We start from the raw sequence: 24,623 nt of genomic DNA, 5'->3' as shown, positions 1-24,623 counted from the left end.
TCTGGTAATCCTTTGCCCAAATCTACTTCAACACAGATCCTTGCGCATGCATGCATATTCTCCTTTGGCTCCGATCTGTCCACGTATTTCCCTATTGCGTTTCCGATTGCTCGGACGGATTCATCAGCCCAGCAGTGAAGCGGAAGATGTGGGAGGCGAACCCAGACAGGGACTGCATTGGGAACGTCCATTTCTGGGTCGAAATCAGGGGTCCAGCGGTTGAGATAAAGGCCTCTAGTGTCCATGAAGTATGGTCCATTCCTGAAGATGAGGTTGCGGTCCTCCACTGATTCAAAGAGGAAGGTAAAGAAGCCTCTTCCACAAAACCTTATTGCGATTTTTCCCTGAACCATAGCATTCCAGTTTCTTTCCACCCAGCGTTGAACCGTTCGAGGGGAGGGCCATAACCCCGTGAACTGTCCAACCAGGCCGCGTTCAGCCAAGGCCACAGCGGATCTCCTTGGAAGTGCTGGGGGAAGAGGGACTTCCGGGATTTCGTCAAGCTTCTTGACAAATTTTGAGGCAGTAGGCCTAATCCTTTCTGAGTTATTCTCTGGAATGAGGGTTGCAAAGGCTTTCTCCAGCTCAGCCTGCTCAAGAGAAGGAGGATCCATCGAGCCAGGGGCGCTCATCGGTAGGGGAGAAAAGGGAGGGAGGGCAGGAGGCCCTGAGAAGAGGGGAGCAGCGTTGAGCTGCCCGCGGGTGCAGCGCAGTCAAGCGAAGACGGGGCAGGGGGCCCGAAAGGGAGAGACAGGAGGTCACAGGCGAAGGAGGCCCGCAGCAGGTGCTGCAGCCCAGCAGCAGAGCTGCCAAGCTCGGGCAAGGGAGATCAGGGCCGCGTCCAGGGGCGGGAGGTCGCCATTCGTTCAGCTCCGCGACCGCTCTCAAAAACCTGAGAACCATGAATTATTAACCAGATATCATATTTCGTGTTTCGACTTGAAAATTTCAGGTCTCAGCATGAAAGATATATCTCGAAAGCAACTGAAACTGGCAAAATAATTTTCCGCAAAATTTTAATATTTTTTCAAAAAAATTTAAAATCTTTTTTCGATTTTTTATTTTTCAATATTATAAAAATGATAATTAAAAATCTAAAAAAATTAAAATTTAAAATCTATCCTAAAACTAAAATCTAAGAAAAATAACCCTAAGTCTAAAAAACTGAATAAAATCTTTTTATTGTTATTTCTTTTTTATAAATAAAAAATCTAATCTAATTAAGATCTAAAAAAAAACTAAAATATAAAACATAAATTTAAAATCTAAGTAAAAACTAAACTAAATTAAACAAGATTAAATTGTAAACAAAAAGCTAAGTCCCAAACATAAATATTTTTTTGATTTTTTTTTGATATATCTAAAAATTAAAATCTAATACGTTAAATCTAAAAGTAACATGAAATCTATTTTAAACAAAGTAAAACTATACAAATTTCAAGCCTAAAGTTAAAAAAAAAAAAGATCCGTCTATACCCATTAACATCAAACGCAAATACCATATGAAATCCAAAACCCAAAAAAAATCGATTTACATATTTTCTTTTTATGAATTTTTTATTTAAGTTGGATCCTAACGTATGAGACGTAAAGAATGAAACCACTAACGCAATGCCTTTTACCTTTTCGGAACCTGATGTTACCGTCTGCGTGAAGGGATAGGCCTGCTGCCCGCGCGAATACGTTTTTGGTGCCCACGCGGATATGTAAGACGGGTTCGATGGAGCTGAGAATCCTTCCCTGCGGCGATGGATCGTATCATCAAAGAAAAACGACTGAAGATAAACCTGGCCCGATGATGAAGCTGCCAGATAAACTACAGTCGTTGAGGATCAAATCGAAACCGTTTCCTGATGTTTTGGATGCCTCCACGCAGGACACAAACAAAGGGTTTTGATGGCTGACGCTGGGCTGTAAAATTGTTGGCAGACGGCGGAGAAATGGAACTATCAAGCACGTTTCCTCTGGCATTATCAAAGTGCCTGTACAGAAAACCCTTTAATGCCAACCCATATGTGAAGTGTATCTTCTGGAAATCTTAGCGAGTTTGTTTGAACGAAAAAGGGATTGATGATATGCTTCTCCCTCAGCGGAGTTAAGGAAATCGAAAGTATGACAATACGTAGAAGGCAGGATGGGATCGTCGGTAGAAGAAAATGATGCACTGAGTGGGTTTCGCTGGTATCATAAGCATAACCAGATGCGTCGAGTTCTCAACGTGGATGTTTCGTTGGGAAAATTTCTCACATATTTCTTTTCTTATTTTTGTGCAATTCGAAAGGCAGCAAGAGAACCACGCTGATTCATTCAATAATTTTTTCTTTCTGGGCATGAACACACATTGACAATCTCCGCTTTTTTCTCTTAAACTGAATTGTGTTAACCCTGATGGCGATCCTGCAATTGCAAAAAAGACAAAACCCTAATAAAAACTGCACAAAAATTTGAAACCCTAAATCAGAAAAATTCGAAACCCTAAGACAACTGATTAATGTACAGATATGGCCCTTTAGCAGCCAGATTCAGCGATGAGCACGAAAAACATTTCAAAGAATCAGAAATTTCAGATGGTCACTGTGAAGAACTTCATAAAATCTCTCATGCAAACTTAGAAAAATAAACCGAATGATAGACCCAGGATCAAATCCAACTGGGCTCAGCAAAAAAATGCTTGCGGGAGTTGGCTGGTTCAGCCGAGAACTTCCCCGAACGCCCACAAAATTTCCTTCAATGATGTTTTCTGCACAGCTCAAAACAACTGTCAATAAAGAGGGCAAAAATGCTGCTAGATCTCAGGAAGTAATGGAGCTACCTGCCATTACTTCAGAAACCCTAACAGCACCCAAACCCCAGCGAGTGAACAAGATATCTGTGCTCACAATACTCTACGAAAAGCTATTATTAACGGCTGAAAATAACATATGCAGAAAATGAAACAATCTCACAGCATTTCAAGAGAGTAACACCAGCAAGATATGGACCCCAAAGTCTTCTTTTATTAACCAGAAACAGATTTACAAGAGAGCTTCTTCAGTATCTGACTCACAGATCCAATAAACTGAAATGACCCCTAGCACCCTACTTAAAGGAAATGCCTCCAACGGCTAGTTCGAGTGATCCATGTAGAAATGATCTCGACCGTTGATGAGGATCAAGACATCCCTTGATCTCATCCGTCGATTTATTCACTTAAAATATTATTATTTTATTAGTTAGGGATTTTGCTTTATTTTTAAATTTTTATTATTTTTTATTTATTTCATTTTTTAATTTTTTTACTTATTTTATTATTTTATTATTTTTATTCATTTTTAATTTTTTAATTCATTTTAAAATGGATCATCGAACTAAGCCTTCGGAAAACATCACCTAGGACCTAGGACTTAGGACTCATGAGGGGATTTAAAACATTTTTCGACCCTCAGGACACATGACTTTTACAATTTACATCTTAAGGGAGAAAACCCCTTCAACATAGACCCTCACAAATCACCCAGTTCTGCGACACAACTATAATCTAGCAGATCAACACACTAGGATTCTCCTAAAATTCTAATGACAAAATCTATCCCGGCTTTGGGGTCAGGTTTGAAGGAAAACTCTGCCGATCCGTGGATCGGTGAGACGAAAAACCTTCCGGGACGTAGATTATCATCAGAAAGTTAGGTCCACCTAGGCAAATTACATACATGACTCATGTCTGCTAAGATTATTTACAATCAATACATGCAGACTGGGTTTACAATCAAAAAAGATCAAGTTGCTGATGATGGGAGGATGGCACGGACATGCTGATCAGGTGCTGCCCCTTTTTGCCAAGAAAAGGGGGATGTACTGCATGGGAAGTTGACCAGTAGAGGTCAACAACCCTTTAGCGAGGAAATTGTGGCCACATGGGCCATGCGGCCAGGGGTCGAGGCTAATCGCCCGCGCTCGCCTACCTTGGCCCCTTAACCTCTGGGTCGTGGTCATATTAATACCCACGGGGCCGAGGGCCGGGCCAACGACCCGCCCTTTCCGTCAGAGCTCCCTCGCTTCAACTGTGGCTGTCATGTCGGCGCCATATTCCTAGAGCCTGGAGCTTACCGCCGCGCCCTCTGCCTAGCGCCTTCTAGACTCCGCCTGAGGTCTTGTCCAGGTAACATGCGAACGAGGCCATGAGCTAATCGGAATCCCCCTCCACTGTTGGTGCCTTCCGGATAGTGTTGACAGTCTTGTCGGAAACCTGTGACCAAAGCCCGGGCTAAGGTCCAAAATTGCGCCAAGTTAAAATTTAAAAGGCGCCGAAGCCCTATGGTGTTAAGCTCCATGTCTTAGGCGGACTGATAGAGCGCTGCGTTAGTGGACCAAAGGTCGGGGGCTCGAGCCCGACCTAGGCTATCCGATCCCTACCATAATTTTGGCCAACTGCGGGGTGCCACGTGGCGGCCTCTAGTTGGGCCACGTGGCACACCCTAATTGGTCCACCACAAAAATCACGAACCAATCAAACTGCGACAATTCGAACAATACGAGGCTGTCACTTGGCAGAACCTCATTAGTCTGTACTTGCACAATGGGCCTGATGATGTTAGCAGTACAGTAGCCCAGTGAGCAAACCTACTCATTTTTTAGCTACTGGGCCAAACGATCAAAACGTGATAACTTGAGCATACGATGTCGGATTGAGGTGAAATGAATGTTGTTGGATTAAGAACGATGAACACTTCGAGTTGACGCTGGTTTCGAAAATTTCTTGGCACTTTCATTTTTGAGCTAAAATTTGATCACTGGATCATACTTCCCCACTAGAAAGTTTTGGACTCCAAAAGTTTACTTCTCCTGGTAAATAAAATGAGGCAGAAACTCAAAATTACCCAAAAACTCAATCCATGTTGCTCTGTTTTCAATTGATGCCCTTCAAGCTCTAATCAAGGCACTTCACCTATCTTCTTCGTGAAGACCTATTGTCTTGTTAAGAATTGAGCCAAAATTCTTATTGCTGATGCAGGAACAAAAACACTAATGAGTGGAATTTAACATTCTCTTTAAATCCATATTTCATGGCTCAAACAACTTCATCTTGAAGTTCAAATGTTGAAGACAAACTTGACTTTCCATCTTGGAAATAAAAGCAATGCAAACTTGCTTTACCGTCCTCAAACTGAGCTTGTACAAAAAAGTACACTATTGCAAAAATTCAATGACACTATTGGCTTTGACTACAAAAACATAGTCATCTTGTACAATTTTAAACAAATATTCTATTCACAACAAGTTTCATCTTGAACACTTTAATCAGTGAGTACATGACAAACTATAGACAAACTTGGACGACAAACGATGTACATTCCAAAAGTCCTCAACATTTGGACTTATAAACAAGCCAACTACATAACATGTCAATGGAAATCACATACTTGTTGTTCATAGTGATTATTCTTGTTAACGTTACAAAAGTACCCGAAACAATTAAACAACAACAAGCTTTTACAATTTACAAAGAAAAAACAAACTATACAAACAATCTACCTAATCTTTGCCTATGCTAGGCTTATGGGTTCTCTTTTTGCATCAAATTTGCCTTGAAGGTTGCCTTAGGAACGTTGCGAGTCCTCTTTGCCACCTCTTGCTTCCCTTGCATTATTTTGCATAATCTCGTTTCCCTTCTTGGAATGAAGCTCTGGATGTAGTTTCCAACATTGACCATTCCCATGCCCATGCATCTTGCAATGGATACAAAAGTACTTTCTGTTGCTTGCTGACAAGGAAGTCCTCAACTGTGAAGGAGATTCATCATCCTTGATGCCAAGAATCTGATCCATTCTTTTGACCATTACCATGCGTTGCTCACAAACAACCACACAATGGTCAAATGCATCACAGAAAGTGCAAGGATACATGTTCCACAAATAGTCAAAATTACCATCATTTGGAAAACACCCATGAGATTTATACCTTTCCATTGGGCTGCAACTTTGACGATGTGGAGTGGACGATGACATGCAAGGTCCTTTAAAGCATTCATCTCTCTTAGGAGACAAATGAACATTGTCACCACCATCTTGGTGTGACATATCATCCTCTGATGACTGATTTGCCTCAAACCATTTAGATAATTCTCCAAACTCTCTTTGACCATATCCCAATCCTTGATATTTTGGTCTTTCTTGTACCATGATTGGATTGGTGATCCCTTGGCCAATAATGTTGAGGCCTCCTCCTTCATAACCCACTTTAGATAGAAGATTCATACCAATTCCTCTAATATGTTGTTAAAATGCTGCAAAAGAGTTGTTATGAACAGAAACAAAAGGATTTTAACTTGAGATGCTTATTACCTCCTTGAACTTGCCATCCACCTTTTCTGCTTCAAATGATGTTGACAATTTTGTAGATGACTCTAGCCACCCACTGTTACCGACCGACATATGATGAGAATCCATGAGATGCTTACAAAATGCACATGCATCATTTTCCTCATAAGGTCCATAACCTCTGTTTGAACCATGCCCACATATTGGCTTCACTTTGGAGGTTTCGTTTACTATCACTGGAGTGGAACTTTCAACAACTTGTTCCTCAAGCACATGTTGCAACTAAAGGCGCATATGCCTCTTCTCCTCTTCAACAATTTCTAGCATTCTTCTCAATTCAATGTTCTCCATTCGAAGAGACAAATTCATCTCCTTTAGCTATTCGAGACCCTTCTTATCCATTCTTGCAACTTGGTCAAGCCTTGTTCTGATATGAATTTGATTTCAAATTGGAGGAAAACTTCTCCTTCCTAAAAAGTGATCATTCTCTTGATGCTTTGCAAGGAAAAATGTGTCTTATGACAAATAGGTTTTCAAAGATCTCTTCAAGTTACGAGTTATTTTTTCATGTAAACTTAAAACATAACCAACATCATCATTTAACTCATACATGCATTCATGAAGAGCAACAACAAAGAATTTGCTGACGGATTTCACCCCTCTTGGGCTACATCTTCGAGCTTGGCAACATAGCTAGACTGCCCCATATATTTAGTGAAAAAGAGTACATAAAGTTTGCTGATAAAACAAGTGGTTAGTTTCCCCTTCAAGGAAACGTTCTCCTGCAAAGAACTCGCACTATAAACATCATGACAACCTGCGGTCAGTCATGAAACCATCAGCAATAAAAGGTGTCTCGTACAATGATCTAGTACTCCATCTGAAAATGAGCATACATGCGCATACAAGTACTTCAATTCCACATTGAAATACAAAAGAAAGCTTTCCTCAACAAGACATAGTGAGAAAAGAATAAATGAGTTGAACCCTGCAAGTAACAGCTGTTGCAGTAAACATATGAAGGTAAGAAAACCCCTACAAGGCCTTCTCCATGCTCAAACACCTTCAAGAACTGCTCCAAAACACTGATTGATCCATACATCCATGGACTTGAACCTGCAAAAAGTCTCTTCAAATGTGCTCTAATCAGCAAATATAGGTCACCATTGGATCTAGAATGTCCAAAAACCCCTAGATAGACTCTTCTTGAGCTCCAAAAGGCCAAAAACTCTCCACGTTATGGGTTCCACAAACTCTCTCTTTAGTTTCTTTGTTATTTGTCCTACAAATTGGACTAACAGTCTAATTTTCCTACAAATTCTCCCTGTTTTCTGTTGTGAAGGTGACAAATTCGCCTGCCGAAGGTGCATTTTGGTTGAAAAGTAAATTGCCCAATAACCCTTTAGCGCGAAATTGTGGCCACATGGGCAATGTGGCCAGGGGATGAGGCTAACCGGCTGCCCCCGCCTGCCTTGGCCCCTTAACCTTCGGGTCGTGGTCATATTAATACCAATGGGGCTGAGGGCCGGGCCAACGACCCACCCTTTTCGTCGGAGCTCCCTCGCTTCAACTGTCGCGGTCATGTGGGTGTCATACTCTTAGAGCCTAGAGCTTACCGTCGCGCCCTCCGCCTGGTGCCGTATGGACTCCCCCTGAGGTCTTGTGCAAGTAAGATTCGACGGAGGCCATGGGCTAGTCTGAAGCCCCCTCTACTGTTGGCGCCTTCCGGTTAGTGCCGACAGTCTTGTGGGAAACTTGTGATCAGGGGCCGGGTTAAGGTCCCGAGCCTCTGGGTTGTATTGGGGACTGGGGATGACTGTCGACCCCTCAAAAATTGCGGCAAGTTAAATTTTAAAAGGCACCGAAGCCATATGGTGTTAAGAACCATGGCTTAGGCGGACCTTTAGAGTGTTGCATTAGTGGACTAGAGGTCGGGGGTTCGAGCCCAGCCTAGGCTATTCGACCCCTACCATAATTTTGGCCAACCGTGGTGTGCCACGTGGCGGCCTCTAGTTGGGCCACGTGGCACACCTTAATTGGTCCACCACAAAAATCACGAACCAATCAAACTGCGAGAATTCGACCAATACGAGGCTGCCACTTGGCAGAACCTCATTAGTCCATACCTACATAATGGGCCTGATGATGTCAATAGTAAGGTAGCCCATTCAGCTGCCCAGTCAACAAATCTGCTCATTTTTTTGCTGTTGGGCTAAACGATCACAACACGATGACTTGTGCATACAATGTCGGATTGAGGTCAAACGAATGTCGTTGGTTTCAGAACGATGAACACTTCGACTTGATGCTGGTTTTAAAACTTTCTGGGCACTTCCATTTTTGAGCTAAAATTTGATCACTGGATCATACCTCCTCACTACGAACTTTTGAACTCCAAAAGTTTACTTCTCCTAGTAAATAAAATGAGGCTGAAACTCAAAATTAACTAAAAACTCAATCCATATTGTTTGTTTTCATTTGGTGCCCTTCAGGCTCCAATCAAGGCACTTCACCTATCTTCTTCGTGAAGACCTACTGTCTTGTTAAGAATTGAGCCAAAATTCTTATCATTGATGTAGGAACAAAAACACTGATGAGTGGAATCTGAACATTCTCTTTAAACCCATCTTTCACGGCTCAAACAACATCTTGAAGTTCAATTGTTGAAGACAAACTTGACTTTCCATCTTGGAAATCAGAAGCAATACAAACTTGCTTTACCGTCCTCAAACTGAGCTTGTACACAAAAGTACACTGTTGCAAAAATTCAATGACACCATTGGCTTTGCCTACAAAAACATAGTCATCTTGTACAATCTTAAACAAATATTCTATTCACAACAAGTTTCATCTTGAACACTTGCATCGGTGAGTACATGACAAACTATAGACAAACTTGGACAACAAACATTGTACATTCCAAAAGTCCTCAAACATTTGGACTTATAAACAAGCCAACTACATAACATGTCAATGAAAAACACATACTTGTTGTTCATAGTGATTATTCTTGTTCACTTTACAAAAGTACCCAAAACAGGTAAACAACAACAAGCTTTTACAATTTACAAAGCAAAAACAAACTATACAAACAATCTACCCAATCTTTGCCTCTCCTAGGCTTATGGGTTCTCTTTTTGCATCAACTTTGCCTTGAAGGTTGCCTTAGGAATGCTGCGAGTCCTCTTTGCCACCTCTTGCTTCCCTTGCATTGGTTTGCATAATCTCTTTTCCCTTCTTGGAACGAAGCTCTGGATGTAGTTTCCAACATCGATCATTCCCATGCCCATGCATCTTGCAATGGGTACAAAAGTACTTTCTCTTGCTTGTCGACAAGGAAGTCCTCAAGTGTGAAGGAGATTCATCATGCTTGATGCCAAGAATCTGATCCATTATTTTGACCATTACCATGCGTTGCTCACAAACAACCACACAATGGTCAAATGCATCACAGAAAGTGCAAGGATACATGTTCAATAAATAGCCAAAATTACCATCATTTGGAAAACACCCATGAGATTTATACCTTTCCATTGGGCTGCAACTTTGATGATGTGGAGTGGACGATGACATGCAAGATCCTTTAAAGCATTCATCTCTCTTAGGAGACAAATGTACATTGTCACCAACATATTGGTGTGACATATCATCCTCTGATGACTGATTTCCGTCAAACCGTTTAGAGCATTCTCCAAACTCTCTTTGACCATATCCCAATCCTTGTTATTTTGGTCTCTCTTGTACCATGATTAGATTGGTGATCCCTTGGCCATTGATGCCGAGGCTTCCTCCTTTATAACTCATTTTAGAGAGCAACTCATACCAATGCCTCTAGTATGTTGTTAAAATGTTGCAAAAGAGTTGTTATGAACATAAACAGAAGGATTTGAACTTGAGATGCTTATTACCTCCTTGAACTTGCCATCCACCTTTTCTGCTTCAGATGATGATGACAACTTTGTAGATGACTCTAGCCACCCACTCTTACCGACCGACATATGATGAGAATCCATGAGATGCTTACAAAATGTAAATGCATGATTTTGTTCATAAGGTCCATAACCTCTGTTTGAACCATGCCCACATATTGGCTTCACTTTGGAGGTTTCCTTTACTGTCACTAGAGTGGAACTTTCAACAAATTGTTCCTCAATCATGTGTTGCAACTGAAAGCGCATATGCCTCTTCACCTCTTCAACAATTTCTAGCATTCCTCTCAATTCAATGTCCTCCATTCGAAGAGACAAATTCATCTCCTCTAGCTCTTGGAGACTGTTCTTTCCCATTCTTGCAACTTGGTCAAGCCTTGTTCTGATACCAATTTGATCTGAAATTGGAGGAGAAGTTCTCCTTCCTAAAAAGTGATCGTTCTCTTGACATTTTGCAAGGAAAAATGGATCTTATGAAAAATAGGTTTTCAAAGTTCTCTTCCGGTTATGAGTTAGTTTTTCATGTAAACTTCAAACATAAGCAACATCTCATCATTTAACTCATACAGACATTCATGAAGAGTAACAATAAACAATTTGGTGATGGAGTTCACCCTTCTTGGGCTACATCATCTTCGGGCATGCCAACATAGCTAGACTGCCCCATATATTCAGTGAAAAATAGTACATAAAGTTTGCTGATAAAACAAGTGGCTAGTTTCCCCTTCAAGGAAACGTTCTCCTGCAAAGAACTCTCACTATAAACATCATGACAACTTGCAGTCAGTCATGAAACCATCAACAATAAATATTAAAAGTTGTCTCCTACAAAGACCCAGTACTCCATTTGAAAATGAGCATACATTAGCATACAAGTACTTCAATTCTACACTGAAATACAAAAGAAAGCTTTCCTCAACAAGACATAGTGAGAAAAGAATAGATGAGATGAACCCTGCAAGTAACAACTGCTGTAGTAAACATCTGAAGGTAAGAAAACCCCTACAAGGCCTTCTCCATGCTCAAACACCTTCAAGAACTGCTCCAAAACACTGATTGATCCATACATCCATGGACTTGAACCTGCAAAGAGTCTCTTTAGATGTGCTCTAATAAGCAAATAGAGGTCACCATTGGATCCAGAATGTCCAAAGACCCCTAGATAGACTATTCTTGAGCTCTAAAAGGCCAAAAATTATCCAAGTTATGTCTTCCACAAGCTCTCTCTTTAGTTTCTCTATTATCCGTCCTACAAATCGGACTAACAGTCTAACTGTCCTACAAATTCGCCCGCCAAAGGAGCATTTTGTTGGACAATTAAGTTGCCCAATAACCCTTTAGCGCAAAAATTGTGGTCATATTGGCCATGCGGCTGGGGCTAACCCCTTGCCCCCGCTGGCCTTGGCCCCTTAACCTCCAGGTCGTGGGCACCTTATGCCTAGAGCCTAGAGCTTACCGCCACGCCCTCCGTCTAGTGCCTTCTGGACTCCGCCTTAGGTCCTGTGCAGGTAACATGCGATTGAAGCCATGGACTAGTCTGAAGCTTCCTCCTCCACTGTTGGCGCCTTCTAGTTAGTGCCGACGGTCTTGTGGGAAACCTGGAACTAGGGGCCAGGGTAAGGTCCCCAACACCTTAACCTTTTTGCCCAGGGTTGTATGCAGTGCAATGACCGGGGGCCGGGGCAGACCGCTTGACCCCTCCCCCAAAACTATGCCATGTTAAAATTTAAAATGTGTCAGAGCCCTATGGTGTTAAGTACCACGACTTAGGTGGACCGGTAGAGTGTTACGTTAGTGGACTAGAGGTCGGGGGTTCGAGCCCTACCTAGGCTATAAGACCCCTACCATAATTTTGGCTAATCGCGCGGTGCCATGTGGGCGGCCTCTGGTTGGGCCACCAAAAAAATCACAAACCAATCAAACTGCAACAATTCGACCAATACGAGGCGGCCACTTGGCAGAACCTCATTAGTCCGTACCTGCACAATGGCCCTGATGATGTCAGCAATACGGTAGCCCAATCGGCTGCCCAGTGAGCAAACTTGCTCATTTTTTAGCTGTTGGGCCAAACGATCCAAACGCGATAACTTGAGCATACGATGTCGGATTGAGGTGAAATGAACATCATTGGATTCAGAACAACAAACACTTCAACTTGACGCCAGTTTCGAAACTTTTTGGGCACTTTCATTTTGGAGCTAAAATTTGATCATCGGATCATCTTGAGAATTTCGTAAAAAATTCTCACTACTGCAAACACCTCATTGGTTTCTGCGTTGCCTTTGTGTGGCTCTGCCTCAGCCCCTCTGGCTCAGCGCTGCCATTGCTGGATTACTCTCTGCTGATGATTCTCTGGTTGAGAAAGTCACTCTATCTTCGGAAGCTATCCCTACCCCTCTGATGCAAGAAATATCCTCAATCGAATTTTCCTCCTGAGAACTTCTCACTTCAGAAAATCGATTTCTTGATCTTTCTTGGTGTCTTTTCCAAATGACCCTCAAACCCCTTCTTATATCTCCTTTTTGGACAACCAATGACCTAGATTAACTCCTAATCAAAGGCTCGGATTGTTTTGACTTGATTTCTGTCTTTTTCTAGAAATTTCACCCACAATTAGATTAATACCCATTAATATTTTAATTTTCCTAAGTTTAGACATAGGAACCCCATTAAAAATATTAATTATTTTAATAAAATTGTCTCTGGGTGGAATTTCCCAAAACAGTTTTTGGGTTCTTTGGAATGCATTTGCCCAAGCCTCCTTGCAAAATTTGAGGCCTAGAGCACATCCGATGCTACCCCAAATCAACAAAAATTGCAACTGGAAATGAAACCAAATTGGAGATCTGAGTGATCCCTACTTCAATCCACAAATCTGCTCCAAATTTGCTTACCAACTGACACCGATGAAGCCCAATGAGATTTCTGGTTGAAATCTCCACAACAGTGAGTTGGGATTTCGTCCAACATATCAAGAAACCCAAGGGTTTTCATTCTAGGGCTCTCCGAACCTAAAAACCAAGTTCTCCAAAGAACTCTCCAAGAAAAATATCCAAATCCCAGATGATCCCAAATGACTTGCTTCCCCTCCTTTTAAAGAATTGATGGATCTCTCTCCAGCCTTCTACAAGCACTTTTATTTTATTATTTTATTTCCACTGTAGAAGCTTCTCCCTTTTATTTAAATTAAGTGACTTTTTATGCTATTTTATGTCACTTTTCCCTTTTTTTGGCCTTTTTCTCCAATTAAGCATTTCCCCCTCTTTTATTTAATAAATTGACTAATTAAAGTCACTTTTAATCCCTGGAAATGCATGCTAACTGCATCATAAGGGAAAACAAAAAATGGGATATTACATTGAGGAAAACCTGCAATAGAATGAGAGAGAAAGAAATGGGAAAAGGTAGAAGAGAACATTTGAGATTGAACAAATACAAAATCAAAGAACACAAAGGGTAGAAAATATCAAGAGTTAATGGGATTACTGCTTACCTCTTCATCTCTCTAACAATAGTTGAATGTCACTATGGCAACGTTCAGTCTCCCCTCCAAGCTCTCACAAATCTACTCCACTCAAAATCAACAAGGTGCCCACTCAAAGCCCTAGAAGATGAGTGAAGTAAATGATTGGCTGAGAGCAAATGGAGTGAAATAGAGTTATCTGTTTCTATATGTCCGTAAATCCTTCCCTTGTGCCCCACATCACATAAAAAAATTAATAAAAAAAGGTGTCTAAATGGTATCAGCATGGCATCCTTCAAAGTATTGATTGGAGCATTGCATGGAGCATTTTGTTAGGATTGGAAGTGCTTGGGAAACATTTGAGGAGTGCAATGGAATCAACTCAGGAGTGTGGTTTAGACGATGCTTCTACTTTGGCAGGGAGCATTATTTTTTAAAAAGACTTGTGGTTCTATAAATGGACAGAACAATGAGGGAGTGCACTTTGGATTTGCTCATTTGGAGTGGACTTCAAGAGTAGGTGCGTGAAACACTAGTTAGAACCTTAGCCTCCCTCCCCATTTAAATGAAATATAATATTAACTTTCTTAAAAAGAAAAATTTACTGTCGTCATTCACACAATGCCGACTTCCTTTGATATTTCTTTCAAGTAAATCCCATTTCTTTTTTGAATTGATGCCTGGCTCATTATGTTTTCTGTCTCATCATGTCTAGTAGTTCCTGAGATCATATAGGAAAATTTTGCATCATGTTGCATATGCACTCAACTGTTCTTAGTTCTACGATCTCCAATTAAATATGCTGTCTTCCAGGCATTTTTAACAGAGATGCAACTCTCTACAACCTCATGTACACAAACCTTCTGTGTCCCAGGGCAGCTTAAGCTTGGTATAGCACAATGTTTATGTTCTAGAAAAGATGGGATTTTAAGAGGGATTTCACTATTGTGGACTTATTTGTTGGTTTCTTAAATTTAAGTTAAATGAAGGACAGAGACAATTTTTTTTCATTTCTTTGCAGGCAAGATGCGTTTACATTGGATGTTTTAGAGGTTCCTCAAGGTTCTGGATCTGGATTTATTTGGGATGGTAAAGGGCATATTGTGACAAACTACCATGTCATTCGAGGTGCCTCCGATTTAAGGTGACAGGTTAATGCATTGATCATTTCAGTTGCATTTAAATTTGAAGATATTTTTCTTTGGTGCTGTGACTACTTGAATAGAAGACTTTGTTGGAGCTATTTGTTTTTATTATAGAAACATAGTCTAGCAAGTTGGTAGAGCTGAGATAAAAGAGAGAAAACCTTCTTATGCATTTCTGATTTTGTATTATGCGTTTTATAGTATGGATTCTTCTAACAGAAGATAGGGAGTTGCTATTCTGATTCTGTTTTATAAGTTGCTCTTATGATTCAAGGGAGTTTTGTTACCTTTGAAATTTCCCAAAGATGCAAATTTCCTGGTTATTGTGCATGTCCGTTTGTTCTTATCTGCCACTATGTTATCATCTAGAAGGTTATACAAGAATACTGTGAATTGGATATTCATCTTGTATTTGGTCAATTTATGAGTGTATAGTGAAATTTTTGAAAATCCTAATCTAAATCATAAATTTTGTAAACACATGTGGGATCCTTCTACACATTAAATCTGTGGGAATGTGACGTGTGTCATGCCTTATCACCATTTGGACAAGTGTAAAGAACATCTGAATCCTTTGTTTCTGTAGAGATTTAACATTGATACTGGACATCATTAAAATGAATCCAATAGATGAACAAGCTGGATGTAGAAATAGTTTACTAGGACCCCGATTTATTGGAGTTGTACATAGCAACCACAATTAATGAGATTGTCAAGATTAGAACAATCTCCTAACTACATGGGAGTAAATCTCTTGCAAGATCCACTAATTTAGGCTATTGTCTGGTCTCTTCTACAATGTTATGTATTTTCACAACTAATAGCTTGATTTGTCATGCTACATACAACTTCTGAAGTTGAGATTAGGGAATCTTTATTTATCACTAAATGCTCTTTATTACCCACCAAAAATGGTAACTCCTAGGAGAAATTTTTTCTCCCCATTGGTCGGCTATAGCCAGCCAACAACCCTGTGATGATACACAGATAGCTGTACTTCAAAGCTCTCCAATTATTTTCCAATGAGTGCTCTCTTCCATCTAGCATACTTCTTGAAGGAGGTTGGGTCATTTATTGGAAGGTACATTACCCATTTCTATAATCATGTGCTTTCATTTAATTTTTGGGGCACACTAATATGGATCACAGGCCAAGTTCGAGGATTGACTGCCCTTGATTGTACCCTTGTTACCATACTTCACCTGAGAGATTATCCTTTGCCCCTAGCCTAGTGCGACCTCCCTTGGGGCCATTTTCTCCTACTATTAGGAGGGGCATGAATAGGGGGCATTGATTAATATAGCGTGCTCAAGGCGATCCATACTTACCACTTTCCATTTCTCCCTTATATTCACTTCCATTCTTTGGGTTGATTGTAATTGGTCATTGGGACTGGCACCTAATATCCTCATCTCTAAGTCAGGCCTGGAAATTTTCCCTAAGAGGTTGATGCAACTGAAAGAATGATGAAAACATATGAAGCCACAAATGAAAGAAAATGAAAAATGCAAAAGATGGTTGGGACATATATAAACGCGTGGGAAAAAGCCTAGCATGAGCTTAATGCCCCTCATTAGCCATCGCCTAGTTCTTAACCATTTCATGATCTATCTAAATAAAGGAACTTATGAATGTCCCAAACTTGATGAATGATAAGTTGCTATATCTTTAAGGGGTATTGGAAAAACATAAAGCAAACCAGGTAACCTAAACTATGCAAGAAAGAATTACAAATCATTAAAATAAAAGGTGCACCACAAGGGTGGAACAACAAGATGAGGAAAGGGGTAACTCATGCTTCTACAATTGCTCTCTCTTCTCATCATTATACTCAAAGATGTTGACCCTGTTGAGAAATCTATAGGGCAATGATTAGAGTGATTTCTCTTTTCTTGATAAGTGCTTGTGATTTCTTTTTACCTTTTTCTTACTGATTAGCTTCTTTACTTATTATTATATTTGTATATCATCAAACAACTACCAAAAACAAGAAGAACAAGAACACAAAATATAGGTTGCAAGCCAGGGCCAAAACCTCTCCACTTGAGAGGAAAACCCGCAAATCTCTTCTCTTTCTTATAGATTCTTTAATCGATGAATTCCAAGACCTCTAGATCGAGACCAATACCTTCCAAGACCAAGTCCAACCCTTCCGGATGATGCGATTTCCTTGTCCAAGTCAAACCCAGTCAAATCTCTTCTAGTAGAACAACTTCGACCCCCAGCTATAGAATTTTGGCCTTCACTGTAGACCTGAAATTTTCAGCCCTCCTATAGTTGTTGCTGCCACACGTGTGAGCTTCTTTTAGCCTCCCAAGACTTCCTCAGACCTTCGCTTGGCTTTCTCTTCCTTCTGGAGCTTGAGGATGGCTTCTTGTGACCTTCGCTTAGCCTTCTTTGCTTTCCTTCTTTAAGATCGTACCTGTAGAAGAAAACCCTAGATTTGTTGTAGAGACCCTAGCCTTCCTTTGCACGTGTGAGAGAGAAATAGCCCAAAGACAAGTCTCCTTCGTCCTCTTCCTTCTTTGCTGCCTTCTTCTTCTTCCTCCTTTGCTTGAATGAGTGAGTGATGAATGTGATCCAAGGAGGTCGAGTTTCCTCCTTTATATAGGCTTCTCAAGGTGGACGTTGCTCCTCAAATTAGGTCGACTTGCCAGTTGCCAGGTCGACTTGGTCTTGAAGGGTATTTTGACACTTTTAAGGACAAAAATAATTTTCTTTACAAGTTACAATGTGCCCGATGGGGTCTTCAACTTATGACAATGACTCTTTTGACTTCTTGACCTAGGACCAATCCTAGAAGCACTCAATGGGTGCTTGACCTATAAAATAAAAGACCTTGAGCATGAAACCCATGCTCCAAAAATAATAATAATAATTTTCTTTCATTTTACAATTTACAAGAATCAAAAGTACATTTCATATTTATGAAGATTGAACCTAGTTACACATTTTTCAACACTCCCTCTTAACTAGGGAGGTATTCATAAATGGTACATGGACATTCTCAATCTGAAGAGATCTCATAAGAAGAGTCGGATTGGTAACCCATCTGTTTAGCATCATAACAACCAACATTGTCATATAGCAAGGCCTTGACTAACAACTCTATCTCTCCACAAGATCAAAGCACAATGCTAGCAAGACCAATGATTTATGGACACCATCATCATTGTCTCTCAAGGTACACACCCTAACTGGGTGTTCACAGAGTATGACCTTCTTTGGACTATTCTTATCTTGGATAGCTAGTCCTCAAAGAATATCAGTCCATGACTATTCTTATCTTGGATAGCTAGTCCTCAAAGAATATCAGTCCATGACTACTCTTATCTTGGATGCCCTACCACATCCTCAAAGAGTATCAAATGCCAGATGTTTACCCAATCCTCCATTCTGTCTTCCCAAGTGAAGACAAGAATGATGTGCCTATCTCTCCCTCTTAATTAGGGAGGATGCAACAACGAAACCAAGCTTGTTTTTCAGATCTACAAGCTTCTTATTAGGAAGAGATTTTGTCAATATGTTAGCTACCTGCTCATCGGTGGAGATATACTGTAGTTGCAACACACCATCTTGTACTAGATTCTGAATGTAGTGATACTTGTTGTTGATATGCTTTGTCTTTCCATGAAATATTGGGTCTTCAGACAATCATATACAATTGGTGTTATCACAATGTATCATTGTAGGGTCCATTGGTCCTTCAAATAGGTTCGATAGCAACTTCCTTAACCAGACAACTTCTCTGCTTACTTCACAGGCTACAATGTACTCAGCCTCAACACTACTCAAAGCAACTATATCTTGCTTTCTGCTCATCCATGAGATCATGGAGGATCCCAAACTAAAACATCCTCTTGTAGTGCTCCTTCCATCCTACTCACTGCCTCCCCAGTCAGAATCTGTATATCCAATCAAGTGGACATCATTCCTCCTATCATATTTTAGGCAGTAGTGGATTGTTCCTTGTAGATATCTCAGTATATGTTTTGCTGTTATCCAATGATCATGCTTCGGCTCCACTTGGAATTGACTGAGAATATTTACTGCAAAACATATGTCTGGTCGAGTATTCACCAAGTACATCAGTGAGCCAATCAATTGCCTATACCTGGAAGGATCCACAGGGCTTGATTCAAAACTCCTTAGTCTTTTCAAGTTTGTGATCATCGGGGTTGTCATTGGTTTGCAATCCATCATGTCAAACCTCTTCAACATCTTGATCACATACTTTCCTTGACCTAGATAGATCTCATCAGGTCCTTGCTAGACTTCTAGTCCAAATAGTAGTGCATCAACCCTAGATCTTTCATGTCAAATTCTGTTGATAATTGCTTCTTACATTCTTCAATTTGACCTTCCACACCTGTCAAGAGAAGATCATCCACATACAGAAAAATGATTACTGACTCTCCCTTCACAACCTTAATATAAAGGTTTGGATCAGCATAACTCTTTGAGAAGCCTAATCTTTGTAGGTATGCATCCATCCTAGCATACCATGCCCTTGGTGCTTGCTTGAGGCCATATAATGCCTTCTTCAATCTGCAAACATATGCCTTTTTGTCTTTAACATCAAATCCCAAGGGTTTCTCTTTATAGACTTCCTCATCAATTGTGCCATTTAGGAATGCAGTCTTAACATCCATTTGGTGGATGTTCCATCCCATCGATGCTGCCAAAGAGACTAACGAACGAATAGTTGTAGACCTTGTTCTTGGAGTAAATGTCTCTTCATAATCGATGCCTTCTTGTTGAGAGAAGCCCCTAGCCACAAATCTTGCCTTATATTTGTCAATACTTCCATCTGTTGCATGTTTGATCTTGTAGAGCCACTTGGAAGTTACCACAAATTTGTCTTTAGGCCTAGGTATGATCTCCCAAACTCCATTCTTCATTATAGATTGATATTCTTCATTCATGGTATCCTTCCATTCTTGGTGATTGACAACTTCTTCAAAATTGGATGGCTCTGCTTCAATTAGTTTTTTCATGTAGGCTGCATACCCAGAATATCATTTGGGCTTCTTGCTTTCCCTGAATGTACCTTGAGCTGCTCCATGACCCTCTGTTAAATTATGGTATGTTCTATGCTTAGAGCAGTTTACTTATTTTCTTTATTATTATCCACAGATTAGCGATCACATGTGCATAATGTAAAGTGCAGATAGAACATTAAACGATCAACAGAAAACAAGCCAAGACAAGAGACACAAGATGTGGCGGCTAGCCAGGGACAAACCCCAATATGTGGAAACCCTTTGATCAAATCTTCTTTTATCTTCAATAGTTCAGCAGAGCAAAATAGTACAAAATCTGATTTCTGAAATTTTATATCAGCAACATCAAACCCTAGATCATCAAAGTCAAACTTAGTCAAATGAGTGGAAATTGACCTCCAATATGCTTGGTCAATTTCCAGTCAACTTGCCCTTGAACAGCTTGAAGAAGAAGCCCTAGAACAGCCCCAAAAAATCTAGTCAAAGTGCAGATTTCTGAAGTTGACTGCAGCCCTAAACTAGGGCAATCAATACTGGTCAAACTTGAGGTCAGATCACCTCGATTTTTGTGCCAAAAATTGCGGCCTGCCTAGGAGAGGCAGCCACACCCAATCTGCACTTCTTGGAAGGTCAACGCTGGTCAACATTGGTCAAAGATGACTTGCTGTCCTGTTTCTACGTCCTCTTTGCCCTAGGACGTCTTCCTTTCAGCCACACGTGTGAGAAAGAGAGAGAGACTCTTTTTGCGCAAGAGAGAGAGAGAGATGAGTGTGATGATGAAGTCTCCAAATGAGGAGAATGCTCCTTGTATTTATATGCAAAATGTTGAGGTTGAATAGACATGACTGTTGGGCTTCTGAGCCTACATAAGTTGCTGGCCGACTTTGACAATTTTTCCATAATCAAAATAAATTCATATCTCCATAAATACTTATGGGAATCGGATGATTTTTAGATCAATCCTACACTTCTCGATGAGAGGAATCTAGGAAAAATATCAGTAGTCACAAATAAGGTGATCCACATGGAGTTTGGCCCTAGTTTCCAATTTTAACACTCCCTCTCAACTAGGGAGAACTCCATCAACAATCCATCTGATTGTCGCTACTATTCATCCATCAAATGCACTGCCCTGTACAACTTGTCCCCTGCTCTGCTCTGTTCTGCTTTGCTCTGCTCGGCTCTTGCTTGAAATATGAAGAAGAAGAAATGACCGAGGATGTATCATACCATCCTCCACTGACCCAAAGTCAGTCTCAGAGTGTGTACCACTCTCACTGATCCCAGACCAATGGAGGTCATCTTAACATAGGTAGTACGGTAGATACAGCGATGCGTCCATCGATAGTACTACTATGGTCCCTATCCTCATTTCCCTGCTCATTGATCAGATGAGAGGTACTTCCCATGAGTCCCAGATTGCATGGGTAGGATGCCTCGACAGGAGAATGAATCATCCTGGCCCACAGGAGAACGAATCATCCTGTCCAAAGTCGCGACAGAGAACGAATCATCTTGGCCCACAGGAGAACGAATCATCCTGGCCCACAGGAGAACGAATCATCTTGTCCACAGTTGCCACGGGGTATCGCAGGGAAAAGGTTGAACCTCTTTACCCTGTACATAGTGTACCACCAGGGGATGGTGAGTCGCCCTGTGGTCACATGTCGCTCCAAGAAGTACCCCGTGCCCCCCTGGAGCTCCCAAAGCTCAATACGTCATACTTGACTCTCATAAGAGGGTCTTTGAACGACACCAAGTCATTCTCGGAAAGTCAAGAATTTGACCTTTCCTAGGGGCTTTGTCAAAATGTCAGCGATTTGTTCATCTGTACCGATATGTTGGAGCTTTATATCTCCCCGCTACACCATATCTCGAATATAGTGGTACCTGATATCGATAAGCTTGGAGCGATCATGGAATACGGGATTCTCTGATAAACGAATTCCACTTTAGTTGTCACACAGGATCACGGTGGTATCCAATGTAAATCCAAACAGCTCGCTGAAGAGCTTTCGCAACCAGACTGCCTCGCAGGAGGCCATACTGGCAGCAATGTACTCTGCCTCAGCGGTGCTCAAAGCTACCGACTTCTACTTCCTGCTCATCCAGGATATCGAGGCAGATCCCAAAGAGAAACAACACCCGGAGGTGCTCTTACGGTCCACCACACTGCCTGCCCAATCAGCATCAATATATCCAAGTAGTCTCACATCTCCGGCAGTGTATCTTAACCCATGAGTAATTGTGCCATGAAGATATCTCAATAGATTCTTGGCACCAATCCAATGTGTGTGGTGAGGTTCAACCATATGTTGACTCAATGTGTTGACTGCAAAGCATATATCCGGACGGGAGTTCACCAAGAACATCAATGCTCTGACGAGTTGACGATACTCGGTAGCATTTCGTAACATAGGTCCAGCAACACTACCGCTTAACTTCTTGAAGTCAAGTTCCATTGGGGTAGTTACGGGCTTGCAGTCCACCATACCAAATCTTTCCAATATCTTCACCACATATTTTCCTTGAGATAGGAAAATCTCCCTTGGCTTCTGCCAGACTTCCAGTCCTAGGAAGTAGTGCATAAGTCCTAGGTCTTTCATCTCGAACTCAGAAGCCAGCTCCCTCTTACATTTGTGAATGAGAGGGTCTGCACCTGTTAGAAAGAGGTCGTCAACATACAACACTAGTATGAGAGGTTTTTCGTCTTCAACCTTAAAGTAAAGGTTAGGGTCGGCTTCACTCCTGGTGAATGCCAGCTTTATCAAGTAGCTATCGATCCTTTCATACCATGCTCGGGGTGCTTGCTTTAGCCCATAGAGGGCCTTCTTCAGCCTGCACACATGAGATTTTTGATCATAAATCTCAAATCCTTCGGGTTGTTCCACGTAGACCTCCTCTTTAATCGAACCATGTAAGAAGGCAGTCTTGACATCCCTCTGATGTAGGTTCCATCCTTGCGAAGCAGCAAGGGTTATGATCGAGCGGATGGTGGTGTATCGAGCAACAGGTGCAAAAATCTCATCATAGTCTATACCTTCCTTCTGAGAGAAGCCATGAGTGACAAAACGAGCCTTATATTTTTCTGCACTTCCATCAACTGCATGCTTTATCTTGTAAAGCCATTTTGAGGTGACAACAACTTTGTCCAGAGGTCGGGGGACCACATCCCAAACATCGTTTTTCATGATGGACTCATATTCCTCGGTCATAGCATCCTTCCATACTTGATGCTTGACAGCATCTGTGAATGATGAAGGCTCATTTTGGATGATCGTGCTCATGATGGTCAGGTATCCCTGATACCTGTTCGGCTTCTTACTTTCACGGAAGGTTCCTCGGGGTGCAATGTGTCCTTCAACATCATCAAGTGTCCCCCTAAGCCATGAAGGCCTCTTCCTAGAAGAGGAAGGCTCAGGTGGAGGGGGATCAATAGGATCCATAGGTTCTTCCACATTGGGCATCGTCTCTTCTTCCTTTTCCTTTGGTTCCCTGGTGTCAGCTTCTTTAGATCCTCTTTGAGTAGGAAGATTGTCTACTTTGCTAAGAGCCATATCTTCATCAAAGGTGACGTCATGGCTAATTTCAACTTCCCTTTGACCAGCCACATAGATTCTGTAGCCCTTAGTATTTTCGCTATAGCCCACGAAGATTCCTTTCTTTCCAGATGCACCCAATTTATTTCTTTTCTCCTTCGATACATGAAAATATACAGGGCTTCCAAAAATTCTGAAATGAGAGATGTCGAGTTTCTTACCAGTGAACATTTCTTTGAGAGTCTTGGAACCCAATGCTTGATGAGGGCATCAATTTTGTACATATACGGCGGTGTTTGTAGCTTCGGCCCATAGAAACTTCGGAAGTCTTTGATCATGGAGCATAGAACGAACAACTTCCACAATTGTGCGATTCTTCCTTTTTGCCACAGCATTTTGCTCAGGAGCATATGGTGTAGTAGTCTCCCTCTTAATGCCAACCTCTTTACAAAAGTCATGAAACTCATTGGATTCATATTCAGTCCCATTATCAGTTCTTAAGATCTTGATCTTCTTCTTGGTTTGATTTTCGATCAAGGCTTTGAAGTGTTGAAACCAGGAGAACACTTCATCCTTCTTTTTCAAGAAGTATATCCAAGACTTGCGAGAATAATCATCTGTAAAAGTGAGATAATATGAATATCCTCCCAAGGAGTTCACAGGCATCATACCTGATATGTCTGAGTGAATCAACTGCAATATATCGGAGGTCTTGCTTTGGCTTGAGGGGAATGGTCCCCTTTTGAGCTTTCCTTCGGCACATCCCGAACATACACCTTCTTGCTCTACTCGGAATTTGGGCATCCCTGTCACCATCTTTCTTACATCGGGTAGAGCTTTATAATGAAGGTGAGCAAACCTCCGATGCCATAGTTCGGACTGAAGAGTTGTGTCACAAGACATGACACCTAGCGGACTTCCTCCGACCTGATATAATGAATCAACTCGAAACCCAAGAGTGAAAGCATCTTTAATATTCTTTTTCCATACACGTACCTTACCATCGCTGAAGGTCACCTTGTAGCCTTTGTCTTCCATTGCCGAAATGGACACCAGGTTCTTTTTGAGATCAGGTACATATAACACATCTTGTAGATGAATTATATTTCCCTAATTCAATTGAAGAGTGACATTTCCAATGCCTTTCACGGGATATTTTGTATTATCTCCAAGAACAATTTCCAGGCTGGTTTCCTTCTCTATCAGATCATAGAGAGCTTCTTTGTAACCAGTGAAGTGCCTTGAGGC

The 24,623-nt window shown here is 41.2% G+C and overlaps 1 protein-coding gene across 3 annotated transcripts in view; it reads left to right on the top strand.

The window, feature by feature from the left end:
• The window catches only part of LOC149255220 (protease Do-like 1, chloroplastic), a 387,412-nt gene that overhangs the window by 20,922 nt on the left and 341,867 nt on the right, over positions 1-24,623 (top strand). For all 3 annotated transcript variants that reach the window (XM_089460391.1, XM_089460392.1, XM_089460389.1), the window contains exon 2: positions 14,710-14,832. In XM_089460391.1, the coding sequence (XP_089316517.1) occupies positions 14,710-14,832 (123 nt within the window). The remainder of the gene's footprint in view (positions 1-14,709; positions 14,833-24,623) is intronic.

This window comes from Pinus tabuliformis, chromosome 7 (genome assembly GCF_031772625.1).
Source record: "Pinus tabuliformis cultivar Carrire ecotype Pingquan chromosome 7, CPIR1, whole genome shotgun sequence".
Taxonomy (NCBI): Eukaryota; Viridiplantae; Streptophyta; class Pinopsida; order Pinales; family Pinaceae; genus Pinus; species Pinus tabuliformis.
Note: the sequence above shows the minus strand (reverse complement) of the source record. Positions and strands in the feature narration are given on the sequence as shown.